Here is a 22,304-nt window from a genome sequence, read left to right on the forward strand (position 1 = left end):
TCCACAGGGTACCCTAAACAAGGTGCTAGTTTATGGCTTTTAACAAAATTGCCTATACCTTATAGATAGAGCAAAATGGTTCTAATCAATATATCGGCTATAATTTCTGTGGGACCCATATTTAAGAAAATCTGAAAATTGTTTTCTCCATGTCTTGGCTAATCCATTAGATGACTGTGTGTGTGTGTGTGTGTCTGACAATAGGGTGAGTATATCTGAAGAGCAGAGGCTCATCTTTGTCTGATTCACAAAGCTGCACAAAGCGAGATGCTCAATAAATGTTTGTGGAGTTAAATTCCTAAAAGGCAGTTTGGTGGGGAAATGAATTTTCGTTACAGTCCTTAATAGAGAAAAATTTTCCCTCCAACCACTTCCCCTCATATTTTATCTTTGAAGTTCAGTTATTGCTCTCTTGGTGAGCTGAGAAAGAGCTAAAAATGAACAGCTGGGTTCCCCGCCCCAGTGGGCATGAGGCTGAGTCTTCCAGATAATATTTTTTTAAAATCCCATTATTGGCTTTGGGGTTGTGGTTGTATCTGAGGGTTACGGAAAGACCTTATTTTTGAGACTTACATGTCCTGTGTCTTCTCCACTTGCAAATAAGGATTCTTTTAACCCAGCTTGTCCTCCTGAGTTGAGTCTCTGTCGAATCCATTGAGTTCTGTAACTGCATCTAATTTTTAATAAGTGTAAAAGGGAACGACAGGTCTATTTGCATTGGAGCCAGGATGAGTGACAAAAATGTATTTTTCTGGGCAGCAAAGAGCCAAGAAATAGATGAAGAAATTACCTTCAATGTTTCTCGAAGGATAGTTCAACAAATACCAAATACTGTCAAAAAAAGTCTATGAAAATATTGACTTCACTGGCGTCGAAATTTCTTTCTGCTTAGTGGCTCTACCCCAGGTCTCTGGCATTTTCTGTTTGCATACACACCCCTGAAGCCTTCAAAGAATTCATGGAGTGTTTGCATTGCATGGCAATGCTGTGAATGTGTTTGAATTACTCTTTGCTTTTGTAGTCAACTTGGCTCTAAGATTAAAATCCAAATTATTTTCCTCAAGACAAAAATTAATTCTGTGTCTTACTAACCAGCTAGTGGGTTCTGTTGTTTTTCTTAGTCTATAAAGGCAGCACTGACATCTTCGAGTAGAGTGCCATTTTCATGCAAATTAAATCCTACACAATAAAGATACATTTGGCGTCCAACTAAATTTGAATTATTTTATTATATACCCTCCCCTCATAAAGAGCCCCTTTGCTCTTCCTCTCCATTTTCTAGAAAAGAGGTGATTATCCCCTTTCAAAATATTAATATTCTGGAAAAGTTGTAGCTGTTTTTTTTTTTTTTTTCTTTTAATCAAACCAACCATTTTTAGTGCACTTTCCTGGTTTTTATTGAAATAATTCCTACAACTCTGTTTTAAACTTTCTAGATAAGAATTATAACTCGTGGACTGTCAAGGTAAATATTATATTGAAAATATAATTTTATGATGAATTTGTAATAATAACTAAAAAAATTGAACTCTTAACTCTGGCTGGTAACTATACTCTGCCTGGAAGTACATCATCTTCTATAATCCAACAGTCTGTAAAGAGGGTGATATTATTTTCATTTTAAGTGAAAAAACACCTTGCCTTAGTTCATGGGGTTCATGTCTCTTCACTCCAAAGCCAGACATTTATATTATATTATTTTATTTTATTTTATTTTATTTAGTCTTTTTAGGAACCCATGGCATATGGAGGTTCCCAGGTCCAGTCGGAGCTGGAGCTGCTGGTCTATACCACAGCCACAGCAACGCCAGATCCAAGCCTCATCTGTGACCTACACCACAGCTCACGGCAATGCCAGATCCTTAACCCACTGAGCGAGGCCAGGGATTGAACCTGCATCCTCATGGTTACTAGTCAGATTCGTTAACCACTGAGCCATGATGGGAACTCCTGAAGCCAGGCATTTAAATGATGCCTCACATGTACCCCAGGGAGAGTCTCTGGCAGGAGAGGCAACGTTCAGTTATCAGTAATTCCTTATGTCTGGTACTCTCATCCACACCTCCAGTATGGTTTATTTGTGGGTGTTTTAACCACACGTGCAATATTCACATTACACTAATGGCAATAGAGTTTCCATAATAATCACAATGGCTAATATGCTAGATCTCATAATAAATTCTTCACATAGATTCATTCTTCATAGCAACTTAAGAGACAGGTACTCTTCTGTCTTGTACAAAGGAAGATATTGAGGCTTTGCACATGGCTCAGAGATGGCAGAGTGGATGACATCCAGCCCACCCCCAGGAAAAAATAAAATTACATAGAAATTTAAGATCTTCTGTGACTTTGACTCAAATGGAACCACTGCTCAGCTGAGTTTCTTCTTCCAGATCTTATGCTTATTCATAGATAGATAGCTAAGTCCATTTCTCTTGTAGAAAAGTAAGATCATACTGTATATATTTAGCAGCTTATCTTCCACTGAACAAGAAACCATGGCAGTTTTCATGTCAACAATTAGAGATGTCCGTCCTTTTTAATGGCCACATAAAAATGTCCAGGGATCGTCGCTTAACGTGGTTAATCCCTCATGATGGGACTTTCGGATCACTTTCTTCTGATGCTATTAACATGTAAGTAGACGTTAGTTTGCGATGCCACCCTTCAATAAGACATCAAACTGGAGCCAGGTCAGCAAATACCTTGTGGCGTATGGGACAGATGTTTATGAAAAGCCAATGATTATGTTGAAGCAACAGCCTCCATTCAGGCAGATGTGAGAAAACACAACTGAGACAGCTCCTCTGAGAAGCAAAGCAGCCTTTTATCTTTCCCTTGCATGGGAGAGAATTGTCCCTGTGTCATGTCTCACCTGTGGCTTAGAGGGGGACCCTGTCTCCTGCCACACAGCCCCCCCTTGCAGCCATGGCTCTGCCTACAAGTAAATAAAGGATGAATCAGCTACATTGCTTGCCCTCATTTGAACATTCTCAGAAATAGGCGCTGGCTTGGGGATATATTTCCTGTCTTGTCTTTTTCTAAGAAACATTCATCCATTTATTCACTCAAGAAAATGTTCACTGGAGTTCCTGTTGTGGCTCAGAAGTAATGAACCTGACTAGCATCCATGAGGATACCGGTTCCATCCCTGGCCTCCCTCAGTGGGTTAAGGATCCGGCGTTGCTGTGAGCTGTGGTGTGGGTCACAGATGAGGCTCAGATCTGGCATTGCTGTGGCTGTGGTGTAGGCTGGCAGCTACAGCTCTGATTCGACCCCTAGCCTAGGAACTTTCATGTGCTACGGGTGTGGCCCTAAAAAGACCAAAAAAAAAAAAAAAGGAAAATGTTTACTGATCATTTCCTCTGTGTTATAAATGGCCCTTGCTCTGCAGAGTAATCAGTCTGGTAGGGGCAGGTCAATGAGGATGCTTTTGGTTGTGGTTGGAGAAGCCTGTTCATCTTGGTCTTAAACAGTATGATCATTTCTTAGCTAACACAATAAATCCATAAGTGGGGCAGGCTTTAGCATCATGCCCTTGCCCTGTGATTCTCTCCTCTGCTCTCTTTTGTTTCAGACCTCTATTCCCAGGCTGGCTGCAAGATAACTGTAACCATTCAGGCCTCACATCCTGACTCCTTAGTGACAACACAGAAAGAGGACTGTCTCTTGGTGCTTCTCTGAGAGCAAGGAAGGCCAACCACCTGTACAGGCACCCTTTACAGATCTCGATGGTCACATAAGGGCAGGCTCCCCACCCTTTTATCAGTCACTGATCCGAGATCCATCCACTGGAGCTGGGGGCCGGGCCAGTCTCCGGGAAGGTTATGGTCCTTGGGAGAAGGGCAAGCCAGCTAAACACCGTGAGCTGAGTTCTGTTCGGTGGGAGGATGGGGCAGGAAAGGGTGCAGCCGTTTCTGTGAGTGAGGAAACCGGCATTCAGAAGTGCAACACATAATCATCCAGGCAGAGGGAATGGCAGGTGCAAAGGCCTCGATGCAGAAATGGTGTGTTTCGGGTTGTGTTTGAAGAAAACAAAGATGAGCAGGGTTGGAGCCAGTATGTGGGGCAGCTCGTGTCCCTCTGAGCTGATGCGAAGACTCTGGAACTGTACTCGGAGAGCTGGATGATTCAGTGGGGCATTGGAGCACCGCAGCCTCGTGCTTTTAATTCATGTTTAGGAGAGATTCCCAGGCTGCCGTGTGAAGGACCTGGAGGCGAATGGCAGGAATAAGAGATGGGTGATGTGGAAAATGGTCTGACCTGAGGAGAGAAGGCGAGGGGTTGGGTGGGGCTGGGGGCAGAAATAATTCAAGAGTTAGTTTTGCCCAGTCTTGGGGATGCATTGGATGGGGGAGGGGGGGAAGAGGTGGGGTCAAGGTTGACGCCTGACTTTCTCCCTGAGCAATTAGATGACTGGCTTCGGCATGACTGAATGATCAGATTAAAGGTAAAAATAATTCACTTTCCAGTGGATTTGATATGCCCGCGAAAGACTATGTGGAGAGCAAGAGTAATAATAATAGTAGGCGAGGTTCAGGCACCATTCACAATCTTGATTTGTTTAAAATAATTGAGGTGTTCCAATAACCCAAATGAGATAGATGCTGTTCTTTTCCCCATTTTACAGATGTGATGCCTGAGGCCCAGAGAAGTTAAATAGCTTGGCCAGAGTCACACAGCTAGTAAGGGTGGTGTCAGTTAGAAGAGCCTTCTAGGCTGCAGGTGTAACTGTAGAAATCTTCAGCTGATCAATGCTGGGTTTAGCCATGAGAATAAATAGCATTGTCTAGGGTGACCTGAATTCTGGGAAATTCCATGATTTAAATCAGAGCCTGAGAGGCACAAAAATACAATAGAGGACAGAGAATGGGGGAAGGGAGGAAGAAAACTTTCCTATAGTTTGGCTTTTGAAAATGAGTATTAGTGTTAAACAAAAGGACATAAAAGGATTTCACTTCTTGACATACTAAGAAACTGGTTATAAAAGGTTCTGTGGTTTTGCCCGACTATATGGGATCCAGAAATGTCTGTTAGCACTTGATGTTTTGCTACGTAGCAAATTATAGTTTGAATAAACTTAAGCACGTTGCTCCTTTGCATTAGGGTTAGATTCGGCTGCATAAAACATAAACATTCAAAATAGTAACTTAAACAAGGTGGGGGCTTATTTTCTTTCATGGAAAAGTGCAGAGGGAGCCAGTTCCAAGCTGCTGTGTGTGATGGCTCCACAAAGTTCTCAAGGGCCAACATGCCACCTCGCTTATTGTTCCTTCATTATCATGAGGTGCCTCTGTCCACAGAGTGGCTGCCAAGTTCTAGCCATCACGTCTCTGCTTTAGAAAACTGGCTGAAGAGAAAAGTGGACCAGAGAAGTGGCACATCGCCTCCCTTTAAGCAGACTTCCCAGAAGTCATTCAAATATTTCAGCTTACAGCTCAAGTCAAAGCTTGATAGTGGGGCCACACCTATTCTCAGAGGAGCCTAGGAGACAGGCTTCAGCTGGGCAAAATACCAAGAAGCTTTCACTAAAGAGGAAGGGAAGGATGGATATCAGTGGGCAACCCGCCATCTCTGTCATTGTTAATTTGCTCTTTTGTAAAATAGGGCTTAAAATAGTCGCTTCACCTCTCTTGTTGGATCACAAGATATGATAATAGGCAAGTGTTTGATCAGTGATAAAACAAAATCAAACTATTGTTATGAGAATAACCAAGAAGTCCTCTGGCACACAGTAGTAGATGTTTGTATTTTGCAGGAGAAAGTCTTGAAACCAGTTAAGATTTTCCACTGATTTGTTAGGTTCAAAGGCAGGGAAACATGAATTTTTTCTACAGATCTTGCATTTCAATGACAAAGCCTTCCTCTGCTGTCAGAATCAGTTTCAGACTATCTAAGATTGGTATTTGATGAGCTCTGCAGTAAAATGTCTCATCAGTATTGCCTGGTATCTGCTGAACTCAGGCTCTGTCCAAGGAATGCTGTCTGATAGATAAAGCTGGAGAATGATCCATAGGGACAGCGGTGCGTGTCATTAAGTAACCTGTTCCTCACCATCCTGACTTATCGGTGCTCTAACGAGGGTTCCAGCCAAGATGCCTGGTGGTGACTCTGCCTTGAAAGGAATGGCTCTTACCCTTTGGACGCTAGTTGCCATGGGCATGAAGAAATTAAATGGGGGAGATAGCAGAGCATTTGAGATAACTGGAGTCACTTACTGTGCCTGAAGATCCAGGCATGGGTAAAAGCAAATGAGGTTCTTTAACCCGTTAAAATCGAGGGTAGTCGGGAATGTTGTGCTTTCAGAATGTTGACTTTGGTTCCAGAAACAGATGAAGCTTTTGCCCTAATTAACGCCCTTTAGAGTCTTCGATCAGAGCAAGGATTTCCGATGATCTTCCATTACGTGTGTGCTTTATATGTCTTTATCGATTTCAGATGCCTCTAAAAATGGAATGGCGTTCGCTTTTGTGGGGTGCTTTTCCTTTTAGGATTTGAAAGAGTAGGTTTTCCTTTGGTCTTCTATCCCATAACCTGTGTTGTGTAATGAATGTGTAACATATTTGCTGAGTGAGTGCATCATAACTTCAGAGGCCCATGGGCCTCTGATACTTGTAGAAAGTGCCTTCGGGGACAAATAGGAGAGAGGTCTGAATTCAGTCTCTACATTATGACACCTTTTTTTTTTTTTTTTTCCTTTTCTTGACCTAAAGCCCATCATTTAATGCCTACAGTCTGGGGAAAGGAGGAGGAGACTAGCACAATGAGAGCTAATGACAAGTTTTATTATATAACCTCAAAGATGAACCGAGACGATGCTTTGTAAATGAAAATACCATATTGCAAGTGAAGTTGGGGGAAAATGGTTGACGTACTGTAAGCCAACATTCTAACAATTCAACTTAAGTAGCTTGAGGAGAGTTCCTGCTTGGACCTGGTGCTGTTCAGTTCAGTTTTCTTGCTCCGGGGCATGAGTCCTATTTGATAGTTATTAACTATGCTGTCTGATGCCCTCCAGCTAAAGACAGAGCAGCCCTCCGCCCTTCTAGACCTTCCATGAGATTCACGCGGAGCTAAGAGTGAATTCTGACAAAGAGTAATAGGCAAAATCATTCAAACCCTTGGATCTGGAATCAAGAAATATTTAACGGGCACACACACAACGTGCCAGTTATTATTCTAACATTTAATATAGTAAACTCATTATCTGTGTTAATAGAACTGTTTTATAGCCAGAGAGGTAGAGGTGACCCCCATTTTGCAGTTAAGGAAGTACCATTCTGAGAGGTTAATTTGTTCATTGTCCCAGAGCTAGCTGATGATTGGGACTTAAACTTGGTGTTCAGAGTCCACATTCTAGGTGCTGAGGTCAATATATTCAGTCCTTAGAAAACAGAATTCCAGAGTTCCCGTCATGGCTCAGTGGTTAATGAATCCGACTGGGAACCATGAGGTTGCGGGTTCGGTCCCTGCCCTTGCTCAGTGGGTTAACGATCCGGCGTTGCCATGAGCTGTGGTGTAGGTTGCAGACGTGGCTCGGATCCCGTGTTGCTGTGGCTCAGGCGTAGGCCGGTGGCTACAGCTCCGATTGGACCCTAGCCTGGGAACCTCCATATGCCGCGGGAGCGGCCCAAAGAAATAGCAAAAAAAAAAAAGAAAACAGAATTCAAAAGTGTACTCGAAATTCAGCGGGAATTTGGAACTCTTATGGGGGAAAATGCCCAATGAGCTTCCTTGGTGAGCCCTTTGTAGCAACTGAACATCTTTCACACAGAAGAATAATCAAAGGTCCCCAAAGGAAATGTTGACACAATAAAAAGAACAGGACACTTACCTCTCTGAAAAAAAGACCAATGGAACCTCATTTCTGTGTTGGGAAACGAGCAAAATTAAGAATTACGTGTGAAAGTCTCAAATGTCTAGAAGCAGAGTTTCTTAACTTTCTGAGTCATGGTCAAGGCACAAGGGTCAAGGTCGAGCTGTTGGTGATAATTATACACAGAGGGAAGAGGGGAAGAAAAGCGGGATGTTTTAGCAAGGACGGACATTCTTGCTGAAACAGTGTTTCCAGAAGTACTGTTTAGATTTCACGCCATCACTACACCAATGACAAACGGTGCCGAAGAATCTGTCTGTGAACTAATAGGAAGTAAGTAAGGAGCCTGCAATGTAATGTGATCAGAGACAGCACATGAGAGACCTGAGCTTCAAAGGAAGTAGACTCAAGAAATGATTCTTCCGCGGAACCTGAAGTTTCATAAGGTTCTCTATCATCCTACTTTCAGTACGTAACTGAGCGGTGGTTATTACGAGATCGTGGGATGTGCCCAGGGAAGGAAAAATGCCGAGCAGGGCATTAGCCTCAACGGTATTCATGGAGGGAAAGATTTTGAAAGAGGTCCCATCCAGTCACGTACACAGCCTGGTCTTGAGCCTTTTCAAGCTAGGGGGTATGCATGACCATTGACTTATCTCTAGACTCGGGAGCCCTGAGCCACTTGAATTCCCTGTGTGAGCTGGGATATTCTGGGCACGTCCCTTGACACCCCCCCCCCCATGTTAAACTCCCTGCAACCATAGGAGAGGCAATGAAGACCCTGCCCTGGCATTTTGCAGATTGTGTTCTGAGAAAGGAACACAAGGACACACCAGACAACCATATTTGTGATTACGTTTGAGAAACAAAGGTTTAAACCAATTTTAAAAGATGGTTATCAAGGACTCTCTCTGCGTCTTAAGGCTAAACTGTTGATTCTTTGAGAACAAAGCATGTTAATCGTACCTGTAGGGGAACGGGGTTAGGAGGTTGGATACCCGGCCCACCTAATGGGGAGGTTGCACACATCTAGTGAGAGAACAGATGTAAAAGCACTTGGAAAGCAGAAAGCACTGCACAAACATTAGGCCCCTGTAAAGAATTCTCCGTGATTTGAAGATTTGGGGGAGCTGGCTGGTGGTCCTGAAGCGTGCGTTCATTTTCTGCATCGGGGATTGTCCTCCTTAGCTGGCCGCCTGAACACTGTGGGTTTGGCTGGGAAGATGTGAGTAGGAGCCCCGGGCTACTGTAGGAATGCCCTACGTAGTGTGTTTCTCCATGTGGGATTCTGAATGCTGGCATCCAAATTACCTGGGCTGTGTACTCTGCATGCACATTCTGGGTCAGCGGGTGTAAGGTGGACACCAGCCATTAAAAATGTTCACAGGTACTGACTTCCCTTGAGTCTTACGCCAGCCTGGAGGGTCTCGGTGTAAGTGCAGAGCCTCTAAAACTTTATTTATTTATTTTTATTTAGTGTTTCTAGGGCCACACCCATGCCTTATGGAAGTTCCCAGGCTAGGGGTCAAATCGGAGCTGCAGCTGCCAGCATACGCCAGAGCCACAGCAATGTGGGATCTGAGCAGTGTCTTCAGTCTACACCACAGCTCACGGCAATGCTGGATTCTTAACCCACTGAACGAGGCCAGGGATCGAACCTGTGTCCTCGTGGATACTAGTCGGATTTGTTTCTGCTGAGCCATGACGGGAATTCCTCAAGCCTCCAAAACTTTAAAAATTCATGTAGTTCCTTAAGGGATATCCTAGGGTGAGGAACTGAATCCCTGGAGCAACCTCTATTGGCCGGGGGGGGGGGGGGGGCTGCATGGTACCAGAGACTTCATTTGTGGATAACTTTTATGGAGCCCTTCTTCTGTGCCCCCAAAAGAGTGCTTCTAAGTATACACCTGTTAATCCTTGCAAGTCAGTATTGCCCCTGTGTTACGGGAGAGCAAGCTGATAGGATTTTCCTAAGGTCACACAATTAATTTGTTTGAACCCTTTGGGTTGCAAGTAGAAGCGAGCTCAACCCACCTTGAATTAAGTGAAAAAGAGAATTTATTGGTTCATATAAGGAAAACGTCCAAGGTTAGAATGGTTTCAGGCATGGCTGGATCCAGGGGCCCAAATGATGTAATGAAGTCTCAGTTTCTCCTGAGCCATCCCTCCCTCAGCCTTTTTAATTTTCCTTCTTCTCTATTGGCTCAGCTCTCAGGTAGGCTCTTCCCTCAAGGAAACAGAAAGATTAGCAGCTCCATCCTATAGGACAAGGGTTGGCAGATTATGATCCCAGAGCCTGGCTGTCTGCTTTGGTAAATAAAACATTTTTGGAACACAGCCGTGCCCATTTGTGTGTGTTTGTCCGAGGCTGCTTTCTTGTTGCAATGGTAGAACTGAGTGTTTGCAGCAGAGGTCTGTGGCCCAGAAGCCCAAAGTATTTATGATTTGGCTTTACAGAAAGAGTTTGCTGACCCCTGCAGGGGAAACCAGGTTTCACTGAGGTTGGATTTGAATCTAGAGTGGCACTATTTATTTGCCTCAAGAGCATCTGACTCCAGGGTCTCAGGTTTTAAGATGAACAAGGAACCTCTATTATTTAAGATTGTTGCTTTGGATTAACATAAGACTTGGGAGTTCATTGATAATTTAAGTAAGTTCCATTGCCAGCGCAAATGTATTCCATAGATTAAAGGAACATAGAATGTTTTATACATTTTTGTAATCATGACATGCTCTAATGATTAAAGGTTAGATTCCCGGAAGATGAAATAGGGAATTTGTTTTGAATATCTCAGGAAGAACTTTGCAGATGACACCTACTATCTCAATAAATATAACAAGGCAGACATGTATAAATTTAAATAAGACTTTTCGCCTCCTGTCTTGTCTATTGGCAATGTTCTTTGTCCATTGACTGGCTGTGGTCGTGGGAATAAATATCCTCTCAGCATAGTGCTTAGAAGCTAGAAAGTGCTTGACATAATAGAATTGTTTCCTCTCAAAGTGTATGAATTACCATTGTGCCCTAGAAATTTTGTGTAATATCAACCGTCAGAGTGAAGGTTTTTAAGTTTATGGCCCCTGTTTTGACCAGGCTTAGAGCCTGTGTTTTATACGCAAGCCCAGTTGAAAGACCACATCTATCAATAGCCCCAACAAAATCCATAATTGAGTCTCATTGCCTGGCAAGGCCCAATTGCTCATCCCTGAATAAATTACTGAGGGTGGGAAGGTGGCTGGAGAGTGCAGTATTCTGATTGGCTGGTGCTGTGTCACATGCCAGCCAATCAGAACATTGGACTGAGATCATCCTTTCCTGAGCCAGCAGTACTTGAAGTGGAGAAGAAGTGATTTTCCAGAGGAAAAGCAGGAAGCCCAGAAAGAATTCTTAGCCACCAACAGCTCTAAGGTGGTAGAGTCTGGATCTGAACCCACATCTTCCTGGTTTCAGAACTGAGATTCTTTCTACTGTACACAATGTATAGCATTTTCCAAGTGAAGCAAATCTGAGCCACTTCCGGGTCAAACTGGCACCTGCTGAACTCTTGATGGTAGCCTGTGGTGTAAGTGCTTAATGGAGAACATCCTACTGGTTCCACGTGTCCTAGGGCCCTCAGGTGGGTATCTGTCCTCCAAGGCGTATATGCGTCTATTTTATGAATATGCTTTTATGTATGCATATATTTTATGACATTCTAGCATCAGACCGATGACATCCTTTTTTCTTGCTAGAGTGGGATCAATCTCTGTTGGCATCTGTTCTGTAGCCTTTTCAAAAAGAAGCTCCTTTGCTCCCTCGTCCCTGAGGCTCTCCTATGACTTGAGTCACTAACACAGAGATTTGAGAAGCCAGACTTTGTATAGAGTGGGAAGGTATTCTTGACAATAGAGGAAGTCCTTAAGTTAAAAGCCTGGGTTTCTCTCAGAATCACATCTTCATGAGTTTCTCCTCAATTTCCCCACCTGTGAAATGGGGAGAAGAGGAACCCCACCTCCTAGGATCAATGGGAGGATTGCCTAAGGTTACACGTCTTAAGCGCTGAAGTCAAGTGCCTGGCAGACAGTGGCTAAAAAATGGTCGCTGTCATTGCTGCTAGTGTCATCATCATTCTGCCTGTTGCCATGAACATCCATGCCTATGGCAGCACTGTCCTCCTGAGACTCTCTTTGCCTCTTACAAGGAACTGGATACCCCGTTTGTGTGCTGCAGACTTGTGTAGATCACGTTCATCCCATAGCTTCTTCTACGGCAGCCTGCAATGTCACAACCAGTAGAACTAGCCTCTTTGCTAAAACATCACCCGTTTTAGGGACATTCTCGTATTCCTCCTGGATCTCAATTATTGCTTCAAGAGCAGATGGACAGACACAGGACTCGGGCCATCTTTGGTCCCATGGGAGCTCTGCGTTTCCCTTTCTCCTTCCATTCCATGATGTCATAGTGTCCTTGTGTCCTTGTGTCAAAGCGCTTCGCCTAGTCACGGTGCCGGAGGCAGCCACAAGCCTCTGAAAGCGTCCTTGGGGACCTGCTCCCGGCAGTGGGTGGAACTGCCTCCAACCAGGCAGAAATCTCTGGAGCCAGAAATAAAGGAGGAAGCTGGCCAGGTGCCTGAGCAAATATGCTGAGAAGTACGGGCCCAGGTCCACACAGCCTCACGCTGTTTTTCTTCCTTCTCCGTGCCCTCAGGACTGGGTTGTCCTGGCAGCTCATTATTCCTTTTTCTGCGTGAAGAATGTCTTTCCTCTAGCAGGATGGCTCAGCAGCTCTCTCCATAGATGCTTTTCCTGTCCCTCTAGAGGTACAGTGGCCAAGACGACTCCAGTGTCCTGATGGTTGGCCTGCAGTAGGTGCTTTTTTGCGGGGCATGTGATGGGTTTTTCCTTTGGCGAGTCCCAGGTAGTGAGATGTGTCCAGGTAGCCCAGAGGCACCAGAGCGCCCTCCCCTCCTCCCAGAGGCCCGCTCAACTCAAGGTAACCATTCTTTGGGTTAAGACTGATAAACCCTTGGTGGAATGCAGCTGTGTTCTCATTAACATTGGCGAGGCTGGGAGCGGTGTCTCCACCTTACTTCGAGTGCGCAGATTGGATCTACCTTTGACTCAGTGGTCAGGCATGGGCAGGAGGAGGATGGTACAGAGAGGGTGGAGGGATGGGTGAGGACTGGGAAGGTCAAGGCCAGGGCCAGAAAAGAAGGGGTGAACACTGCAGGTCCTCGTCCTCAACGGATTAGCACTGGCGTCGCCTCCGTGTTTTTGCTGAATCCTTTAATAGCTTCATGGGCAACGTGGAGTGTTATTTTATCTCCCGCCCTCCTAGGTGTACGTGCATTCTGTAAACCAGGCAACCTTCTCTGGGCTCAAGAGCCTCCATTTGCCCCCCTGGCCACCACCCAGGACCTAGTCCTTCTCCCCTCTCCGCCCCCATGCCCCACCTCCTGGGACTAAGTAGTAGGTCCTGGCTGTTAGAATAAAACTGTGTCATTCTTTTAATTTTTAAAACATGCTTTGAGAGTTCCTGTTGTGGCTCCGTGGATTAAGAACCTGAGTAGTATCCATGAGGAGGCAGGTTCAATCCCTGGCCTCCCTTAGTGGGTTCAGGATCCAGTGTGGCTGCAAGCGGTGGTGTAGGTCGCAGGTGCAGCTGGGATCTGTCATGGCTGTGGCTGTCGTGGAGGCTGGCAGCTGCAGCTCCAATTTGACCCCTAGCCTGGGAACTGCCATGTGCTACAGGTGCGGCTCTAAAAGGACAAACTAAAACCAAGCACCTCATACTTAACACAGATGAGTGCTGTAGGTGGGACAGAAACTCTTCACGGAGATCTGGCCTCTCTAGGAGAGGATGCTATGACTTCTTTTGGAATGAAAAAGGGAAACCACTGCTCTCTTTGGTGTGGTAATTTGTATCCATTCTTCATTTTCCTGTGGTTAAGGTGTCTCTGTAGAACCCAAAGTGCATTTTTTCCAAGGGGAAAGCCATAGTCGTTGAGAACTTTCTAAAGGGCTAGGGACCTGTGCGACATCATGTTGCCGCTGTAAGCAGCTAATGCTGCTTGAGGCAGAAAGGTGACAGTTTTAAGCCCTGGGCAGCTCAGTGTCATTGACTGACAGCCATCTTGAGCGCCTGTGGGGTGGTGAGATAGGGCAAGAATATAACCCTTTCCAATGAGGTTGGAAGGAACCTCTGCGAATGTTCTCAGATCCTGCTATGCAAGAATTCTATTTTAGGGTTCACTTTGGGTTGAACAAGTCATGCAACCTGTGAGAATCTCAGGTCCTCTGAAAATCCTAAGAGCACTTGGCACGTGGAAAGATCTAGAGAGGGGGCCCCAGATGTCCTGGCCCTTCTACCTCTTGTGTTGACTAGACATCAGATAGCACAGACCCTGTGGCTTCCTTTTTTCCAAACTTCTGAGGAGGACACTAAACGACTTAACACTTTTCTAGGCCAGCAGGCCACCAAAGTTGGTGCTTTTTTGGGGTGAGACTTTGGAAAACTTAGCCACCGTGAGAAACACAATAGTAAAGTAAGGAAATGCCAGCCAAGGTGCCCCTTACCCACTTTTCTCTTGCTCGCTTTTAGAGCCCACCAGGAGCATCCCCAGGCTGCCCCGAGGGGTAGCTTCAGAGCAAACAGACACAGCTACTTGAATTCTCAGTAATCAGGCATTTTTGTCTCTTGTCTTTCTAAAGATAAAGAAGAATCACCATCCCAGCCATGTCATGAAAGGGAGGGAGCCCAGACCCCTGGTCTCTTAGGAGGGTATTTTCTTGGATGGAAGGGCCAGAAAGACCCCAGAGGTTGTCGGGTCCAGGGCTCCCCTCCCACGTTCAGCTCCCTAAATGAGAGCCGCTGCCCAGCTTCCTACCAGAGGGTTCAGCATCCTCCGTCCTGGCTGCTGACATTCGAGCTGATTCATGTCTAAGTGAGCATTTTCTCCAGACAGCTGACTCTTCTCTCAGCAGCAGGAGGATACCGCCTTTTCTTTTCTTTTCCTTTCTCTTTCTTTCTTTTTTTTTTTTTTTTTTGCTTTTGGGGCCGCATCCGTGGCATATAGAGGTTCCCAGGCTAGGGGTCTGATCAGAGCTACAGCTGCCAGCCTACACCAGAGCCACATCTGCGACCTACATCATAGGTCCCGGCAACGCCAGATCCCTAACCCACTGAGTGAGGCCAGGGTGGAGGATGCTAGTTGGTTTCATGACTGCTGTGCCACAACGGGAACTCCAAAGCAGCCTTTTCTTGATCTGTTTCAAAAGAAAGCTGGTGTCATAAAACACGCCTCTCCTTTCCCATTGGCATCTGCCCCCTCTCTCTCACGGCCCTCTGGTTGGTTCGATGGCGGCCACTTTATTCTGAGCCCTGTTTTGCTTCCTGTTCACACTGTGCTCACAGCTGGCCTCTCGCCTCACTTCCCAAGCCTTCCAGTTTTGTTACCTGGTGGTGAAACAATCAGGTTGAGAGCTGGTCCCTGTCATCAAATGAGCTGGGGGAAGAAGGCATGTGGATGATTAAAACATAAATCAATAGGAGTTCCCCTCGTGGCGCAGCGGTGAACGAATCCGACTAGGAACCATGAGGTTGCGGGTTTGATCCCTGCCCCTGCTCAGTGGGTTAATGATCCGGCGTTGCCGTGAGCTGTGGTGTAGGTTGCAGACGCGTCTCGGATCCCACGTTGCTGTGGCTCTGGTGTAGGCCGGTGGCTGCAGCTCCGATTCGACCCCTAGCCTGGGAACCTCCATATGCCACGGAAGTGGCCCAAAGAAATAGCAAAAAGACAAAAAAATAAAAAAACATAAATCAATTAAACGTAAAGTAATCCAGCCTGTTCAAAAATCTGGAGTGAAGGGCTAAACATCTTGAATTTAATAATACACTTCTTAAGGGTTCATTTCACAATAGAGTTACAATTAGGCCTCTCAGCTTCTTGCCACTCTAAACCGTTCAAAGGCACCTTTAATTTCTTATAATTATTTGAATGTGGTAATTTCGGAATAATTTTTATTCATTTCTGGAAGATGTGATTATGAAACAGCTTTTCAGTCCTCGTGGTACATTTTTCTTAAGTCGAATAGTGATATTAATTTTCATACCTCTCACAATGGTATGAATGAGGAGTTCCCTAGTGGCTCAGCAGTTAAGGATCTGGTGTTGTCACTGGTGTGGCTCGGGTCATGCTATGGCCCGGGTTCACTCCCTGGTCCAGGAACTTCCACATGGCGTGGGCATGACCGGAAAAAAAAATACAGTATTCATGAGCTCAGTCAGATACCCCCATTCCTATACTCATTTAACAAATCTCTATGGAGTGCCAACTACAGAAGCAAACTGAGTGTCAATCCCAGATAACTCGCATCTTGAGTTTATCCTTAGGGGTTTTTGGCTGCAGTAGATACTCGCTCCCTTTAATCCTTAGTAGGTGTTTTAAGTTGGCTGAACTTAAAGAAGCTTCAACTTGGGTACTTGAAAACATTTGCCTTTTGTGTCTTAGACTGGAGACTCAAAAGAAAATGGGAACTCTTCTAACCAAATGGAGCTACTCAAATAAACGTGACATTTTGTGTATGATTTCAGTATTTTGATGCCCAGCCCCATTCCATTGGGACCTAGGCAGTGTTGCCCTTTGGCTACAGCGTGTGTTGAGAGAGGTACCTGAAGATCACGCTGGGCGGGTGTCTTAGATGGAGGTTCCGAAAGCTAAGGCAGGGAATTAGAACCATCTACTCTAAGTTGTGGGGAGACATTGAAAGTTTCTGCGAAAAGTAGGCTTCTGAGACAGTAATCTAGCAAGGGTTGTGGGATGGAAATCCTATAAAATTGGATTGTGATAATCATTGTACAACTACCAATGTAATAAATTCATTGAGTAATAAAAATAAAATAAAATAAAATCCAGGTTTGAGGACAGGGGATCAGGCTGGGAAGGTAGGTTTGGAGACTTGCAAAATCTGGGCAAGAGATTGAGTTGATTATTCACTAAGTTAAGAACGTTTTAAAAGGTGATGGGTGTGAAAGAGAAAGTGATCTTGAGGGCATCAGATCACCAGACTGTCTTGACTTTGTTCCCATCTTGGACGCAAAGCCTCCTTGGTGTGGTTTTGCTGCAGTTGTCACCAAGCATTGTTGAGGCAACAGCAACTCAAGCGGTGGATACCATTTAAAGAGAGTGATTTCCAAGTTCATTATTGCTCCAGAGGCTTCTATTTCCTCCTCGTAGTTGGGTTTTTCTTTTTTGTTTTTTAATGGCCGAACCTGTGGCACATGGAAGTTCCTGGGGCAGGAATTGAATCCCCGCCGCAGCCATGACCTACACCACGGCTGTGGTAGTGCCTTTAACCCACTTTGCCCGGTGGGGATCGAACCCGAGCCCTCTGCCTGTGACCCAAGCTGCTGCAGTCAGATTCTTAACCTTTGTTGCCACAGCAGGGGCTCCTGTAGTTGGTTTTTGAAACCACTTTGCAGAGCCACTCTGTAACCCACCTTTAAAGTCTCCTCAATCTTTATATTCTTCCATCAGCTCCAATAACCCATTTTATCCACTGCTGCTGGATTCGTTCCCATGGGACCTGTGCCGTTTGTGATCAGAGACTCGGTTCACACTTTCAGTAACTCAGCATAAAGCCTTCCAGGAACTAACCTCCGTAAGCACTTTTGATCCCCTACTTTTGATGCCCCCCTCTTCTCCTAATTTTTGATCCCCTACTTTTGATGCCCCCCTCTTCTCCTAAGACCGCTCTTTCACAAGCTTCTTGATCTCTTCCCTACACCTTCAGTCTCTTACTCCCCACTGGCTCTTGCTGCTCCGCCTTCTGATGTCATCTGTCTCCCCTTCCCCAGCCTGAGACATTGCCTCAGTAGTTCTCTGTCACCCCAAGAAATAAAATCAAAGTCCCAGGAGTTGCCATCATGGCACAATGGAAACGAAACCAACTAGGAACCATTGAGGTTGCAGGTTTCATCCCTGGCGCCGCTCAGTGGGTTAAGGCTCCAGTGTGGCTGTGGCAGTGGTGTAGGCTGGCAGCTGTAGCTCCGATTAGATCGGCTGGCCTGGGAACCTCCATATGCCAGAGGTGTAGCCCTAAAAAGCAAAAAAAAAAAAAAAAAAAAAAAAGGCAAGTCCCAGAGACTTTGAGACAAAACACAAAAACACTTCATTATCTGGCCCCAAAGCCCTCATCATCATTGAGCAGCATCCTGTTCTGTTTCTTCCCTTTATAATCAGAGTTCGTGGAAAAAGTCTTCATTATCTCCTGAGTCACGGGAAACAAAACCTTGAACCACCCGTGCGTCCTTGTCCTCCTCCAAGTTTATCCAGAAAAGTACCGGGATGGGTTGATGCTCCCCCCTCCCCCGCCTGATGGCATCTTTGCTCTGTGTCCCCTCTGTCACTGCTCTACTTGGAGTCCAGTCACTGCCTCCAGATAAACGTGGTGGCCTCCTCGTCTGCCACCTGTCTCTCCACACTCCAGTTCAAAGTTCCATCGCTGTTAGGATAATATTCCGAAGAAACAGATCGCGCTGTGTCCCGTCACGAGTCTTCTCAACAGCTCAAGCCCCTTCCCGACCTGGGCGCACGTGATCTCACCTACGTACCATATTCACCACCTTCGCTTTTCTCCCCTAGCAGTTGACTTAGTTTGACTGTGTCTTGTCTGCTCCTCATCCTCCCTCCCAGGAGAAGCTCCGCGAGTTGGCGTTTTTATTTGTGTTGTTTACTGGCATAGCCTAAGACTCATACACAGTGACCCCTCTGTGTGGAGACGTGTTGATTGTAATAACGTCCATTCCCATTTTCAAATTCTTGTCCTTTTCCCTCTGTATACAGGGCAAAATCCAAACGCCCAATAAACTTTCCGAAGGTTTGCAGGCTCCGCCCCAGACCCCTCCCCACTCTCACCGCCAGCACCCCATCCCCCCTTAGCGTTGCTGACGCTCCTGGTTCCCTGGGCTTCTTGCAGCCCCCAGATGTGCTGTGTCCTTTCAGCCTCTCTGTTCCATTTGTATCTCCTTCGAATAGTTCCCTGGGGTGTCTTCTCCAACTCTGTCAAGCAGAGTTAGCCCCTCTCTCCTCTTGTCTTCAATGAATGTGATGGAGTTCCCACCCCACCCCAGAGGCATATTGATGCTTCTGTCTCCTCCTCTAGACTCGGCCCAGCTGCGTCCAGTTCTTCTGTGCACCTGCTCCAGAAAGAATCAGTGTCTGGCACAGTATTAAGGGATCCCTTAAGACAGTGGAAAAGAGGAGCTCCGGGAGTTCTCGTTATGGCTCAGTGGTAACAAGACCGACTCGCATCCATGAGGTTGTGGGTTCGATCCCTGGCCTTGCTCAGTGGGTTAAGGATCCAGTCTTGCTGTGAGCTGCCGTGTAGGCTGGCACCTGCAGCTCTGATTCGATCCCTAGCCTGGGAGCTTTCATATGCCGCAGTGCAGCCCTAAAAAGAAAGAAAAAAGAGGAGCTACCCATGCGTCAAACCAGGTAGTCAGAAGTTGAACCGGGTAGTCAAAGGTTTAAGTGCCTTCGCCATGCAACGTATCCAAGTCATTACTGCCCTCACCCCCAAACGCCTGCCCCTCGAGTTCTCTGTTTCCATGACTGAAGGGGGCCACGCCACTGACATGAACGTGGGTTTCAGGAGTGATCTGCCTGTTCTCCCTCAGCCACCCAGTCGGTCACTGGGCCCCCTATTTACTTCCCAGACGTCTCTCAAATTCATCTGCGTCCTTTCCGTCTTGCCCAGGAGCCTTTATCATCCCGTCATCATCTGTGACCATAGCCCACTGCCCGGCACATGGTTGAGGTTCCATATGTGTCTGTGGAATGATTGAATCTGCCGAGTTTAAACCATGTTGGATGATAGCAGGTGAAACATCAGGTTGTGAGATCGAGCTTCCAGGAACAGCCTGTGTTGTAAAGTCCAGGAGGTTTTTCTTTTGTTTTCTTTTCACTTTTTTTTTAATTACTTGAATGAATTTATCACATCTGTAGTTGTATAATGATCATAACAATCTGATTTCACAGGATTTCCATCCCACAGCCCAGGTACATCCCCCCACCCCCCCAAACTGTCTCCTCCAGAGACCATAAGTGTTTCAATGTCTGTGAGTCAGCATCTGTTCTGCAAGAAGTTCAGTCTGTCCTTTTTTCAGATTCCACATGTAAGTGATGGCATTTGATGTTGGTGTCTCATTGTATGGCTGACTTCACTTAGTATGATAATTTCTAGGTCCATCCATGTTGCTAAGAATGCCGGTATTTCGTTCTTTTTAATGGCTGAGTGATATTCCATTGTGTCTATGTACCACATCTTCTTGATCCACTCCTCTGTCGATGGACATTTAGGGTGTTTCCATGTCTTGACTATTGAAAAGAGTGCTGCAGTGAACATCGGAGTACATGTGTCTTTGCGAGTCGGGGTTTTCTCTGGATAGATGCCCAGGAGTGGGATTGCTGGATCCAATGGTAGTTCTATGTTTAGTTTTCTGAGGAGTCTCCATACTGCTTTCCACAGTGGTTGCACCAATTGACAATCCCACCAGCAGTGTCCTAGGGTTCCTTTTCCTAGGAGGTTTTTCTGAAGGATAGTGTAGGAGGCCCAGGCGAGTGCTTCTGGATTGGTCACAGCTCTGGATGTAATTGGACTTTCTGGAAAGACAAGTCCCTCCCAGCCTCTTGATTTTGCCAAGGAGGTGATTTTCTCTGATAATTCCTGTCATAAAAATTCCATCCGGGGGAGTTCCCTTTGTGGTGCATCGGTTAACAAATCCGACTAGGAACCATGAGTATGTAGGTTCGATCCCTGGCCTCGCTCAGTGGGTTAAGGATCCGGCGTTGCCATGAGCTGTGGTGTAGGTCAAAGATGTGGCTTGGATCCCGCGTTGCTGTGGCATAGGCCAGCGGCTACAGCTCTGATTCGACCCCTAGCCTGGGAACCTCCATATGCCTCGGGTGTGGCCCTAGAAAAGACAAAAAAAAGAAAAAAAATGCCATCCAGGAGTTCCCACTGTGGCACAGTGGGTTAAGGACCTGACACTGTCTCTGTGAGGATGCAGGTTCGATCCCTAGCCTTGCTCAGTGGGTTCAGGATCCCAGTGTTGCCCCAAGCTGTGGTGTAGGTCGTAGATGCAGCTCAGATCTGGCGTGGCTGTGGCTGTGGTGTAGGCCTCAGCTGCAGCTCTGATCCAACCCCTAGCTTGGAGACCTCCGTGTGTCTCAGGTGCGATGGTAAAAACAAAAAAACAAAACCTTCGAGGCAGGGTCTATTGACCTCCCAGAGATCTGTAAATGCTCACGTACATTGGAAAAGAGTTTGGTTTAGTCCACGTGATAAAAGAGGTCAAAGTGATTGTGGCCCTTCGGAAAGGGTTGCTGGGCTTTACACGTTTCAAAGTCATCATGTCCTCAAAGGCCCAGTCGTTGGGATTCGTCTAGAAGTACCTAACGCCACTCTCAGCTCTCCATGGCCAAGACATTTTTTTTTTTCCTTTTATGAAAGCAAAGCACCAGGACCCCAAAGACCTGGAGGAATTCAGGCAGTTGGAAAATCCAAGGATGTGTAAGTGATTCAAAAATCGGTCAGTGGATTGTGAGGGGGAGCCACTTGCTCTGCAGATCCCAGGGCTTCCGCAGGTCCGAGGAAGGAGCGTCGAAGGCAGTGGTGACACGGGCGTGGGAATAGCGGCGGAAGGATGCTTCCCCCCCTCTTGTCTCAGCTGACCGTGTTGGAGTGGCCGCAGCTGCCAAGGCTGACTCGAGAAAGTGCTGGACCATAGTTGCCTTGACTGTCATTGGACTCTTCCGATGCCCCATCCGTGGCTCCTGGGGGAGCGTCCGACGTGTCCAGAGGGTCCTGTTCCACCCCTTGCACCTCCTCATCCTCCTTCTCAAGCCAGGGTTAAGGTCAGGGTGCTCTGAAGCCCTCGGGTTGGGCTGACTGTCACCAGTCTTTAGAACACGTTGGCATGACTTCCCTTCCCAAAGGCAAAAAGAGAAACGGAAGTTCCGTCACGTGGTTTCTGTTATCTGTAACCATGGAAAACCTTGGCCATCTGTGAGGCTCCCATTTTAACACTTTCTTTCTCTTTATTTCCATCTCTTTCTCGACAAAAACAAGCTGAGGAAGTGGAGAGGCTGGCGGCGATGCGTTCTGACTCCCTTGTCCCAGGGACCCACACCCCACCCATCCGGAGAAGGAGTAAGTTTGCCAACCTGGGAAGGATTTTCAAGCCCTGGAAGTGGAGGAAGAAGAAAAGCGAAAAGTTCAAACACACATCAGCAGGTAAGGTTATTTTTTTCTCTCTTTCTCATTGAGCGCTTGTTGGCTCCAAGTCTGCATGGTCATTAGTAGAATTTAACTACCACGAGCTGTGTGAACCAAAAGGGGGAAAAAAATCAAGCTCTTGCATTTAGTAATTTTTCAGTGTGGTTGGGAATGGCTTTTAGATCCTATGGGCTTGCTCGTGTCAGGTTTTTCGGTCTTGTTTTTCAAT

At 46.1% G+C, this 22,304-nt stretch overlaps 1 protein-coding gene across 16 annotated transcripts in view; it reads left to right on the plus strand.

Annotated features, from left to right (window-relative positions):
• The window catches only part of PHACTR1 (phosphatase and actin regulator 1), a 561,465-nt gene that overhangs the window by 321,709 nt on the left and 217,452 nt on the right, over positions 1-22,304 (plus strand). For all 16 annotated transcript variants that reach the window (XM_021099752.1, XM_021099751.1, XM_021099756.1 and 13 more), the window contains one exon: positions 21,929-22,093. In XM_021099752.1, the coding sequence (XP_020955411.1) occupies positions 21,929-22,093 (165 nt within the window). The remainder of the gene's footprint in view (positions 1-21,928; positions 22,094-22,304) is intronic.

Source organism: Sus scrofa, chromosome 7 (genome assembly GCF_000003025.6).
Source record: "Sus scrofa isolate TJ Tabasco breed Duroc chromosome 7, Sscrofa11.1, whole genome shotgun sequence".
In the NCBI taxonomy this organism is placed as follows: Eukaryota; Metazoa; Chordata; class Mammalia; order Artiodactyla; family Suidae; genus Sus; species Sus scrofa.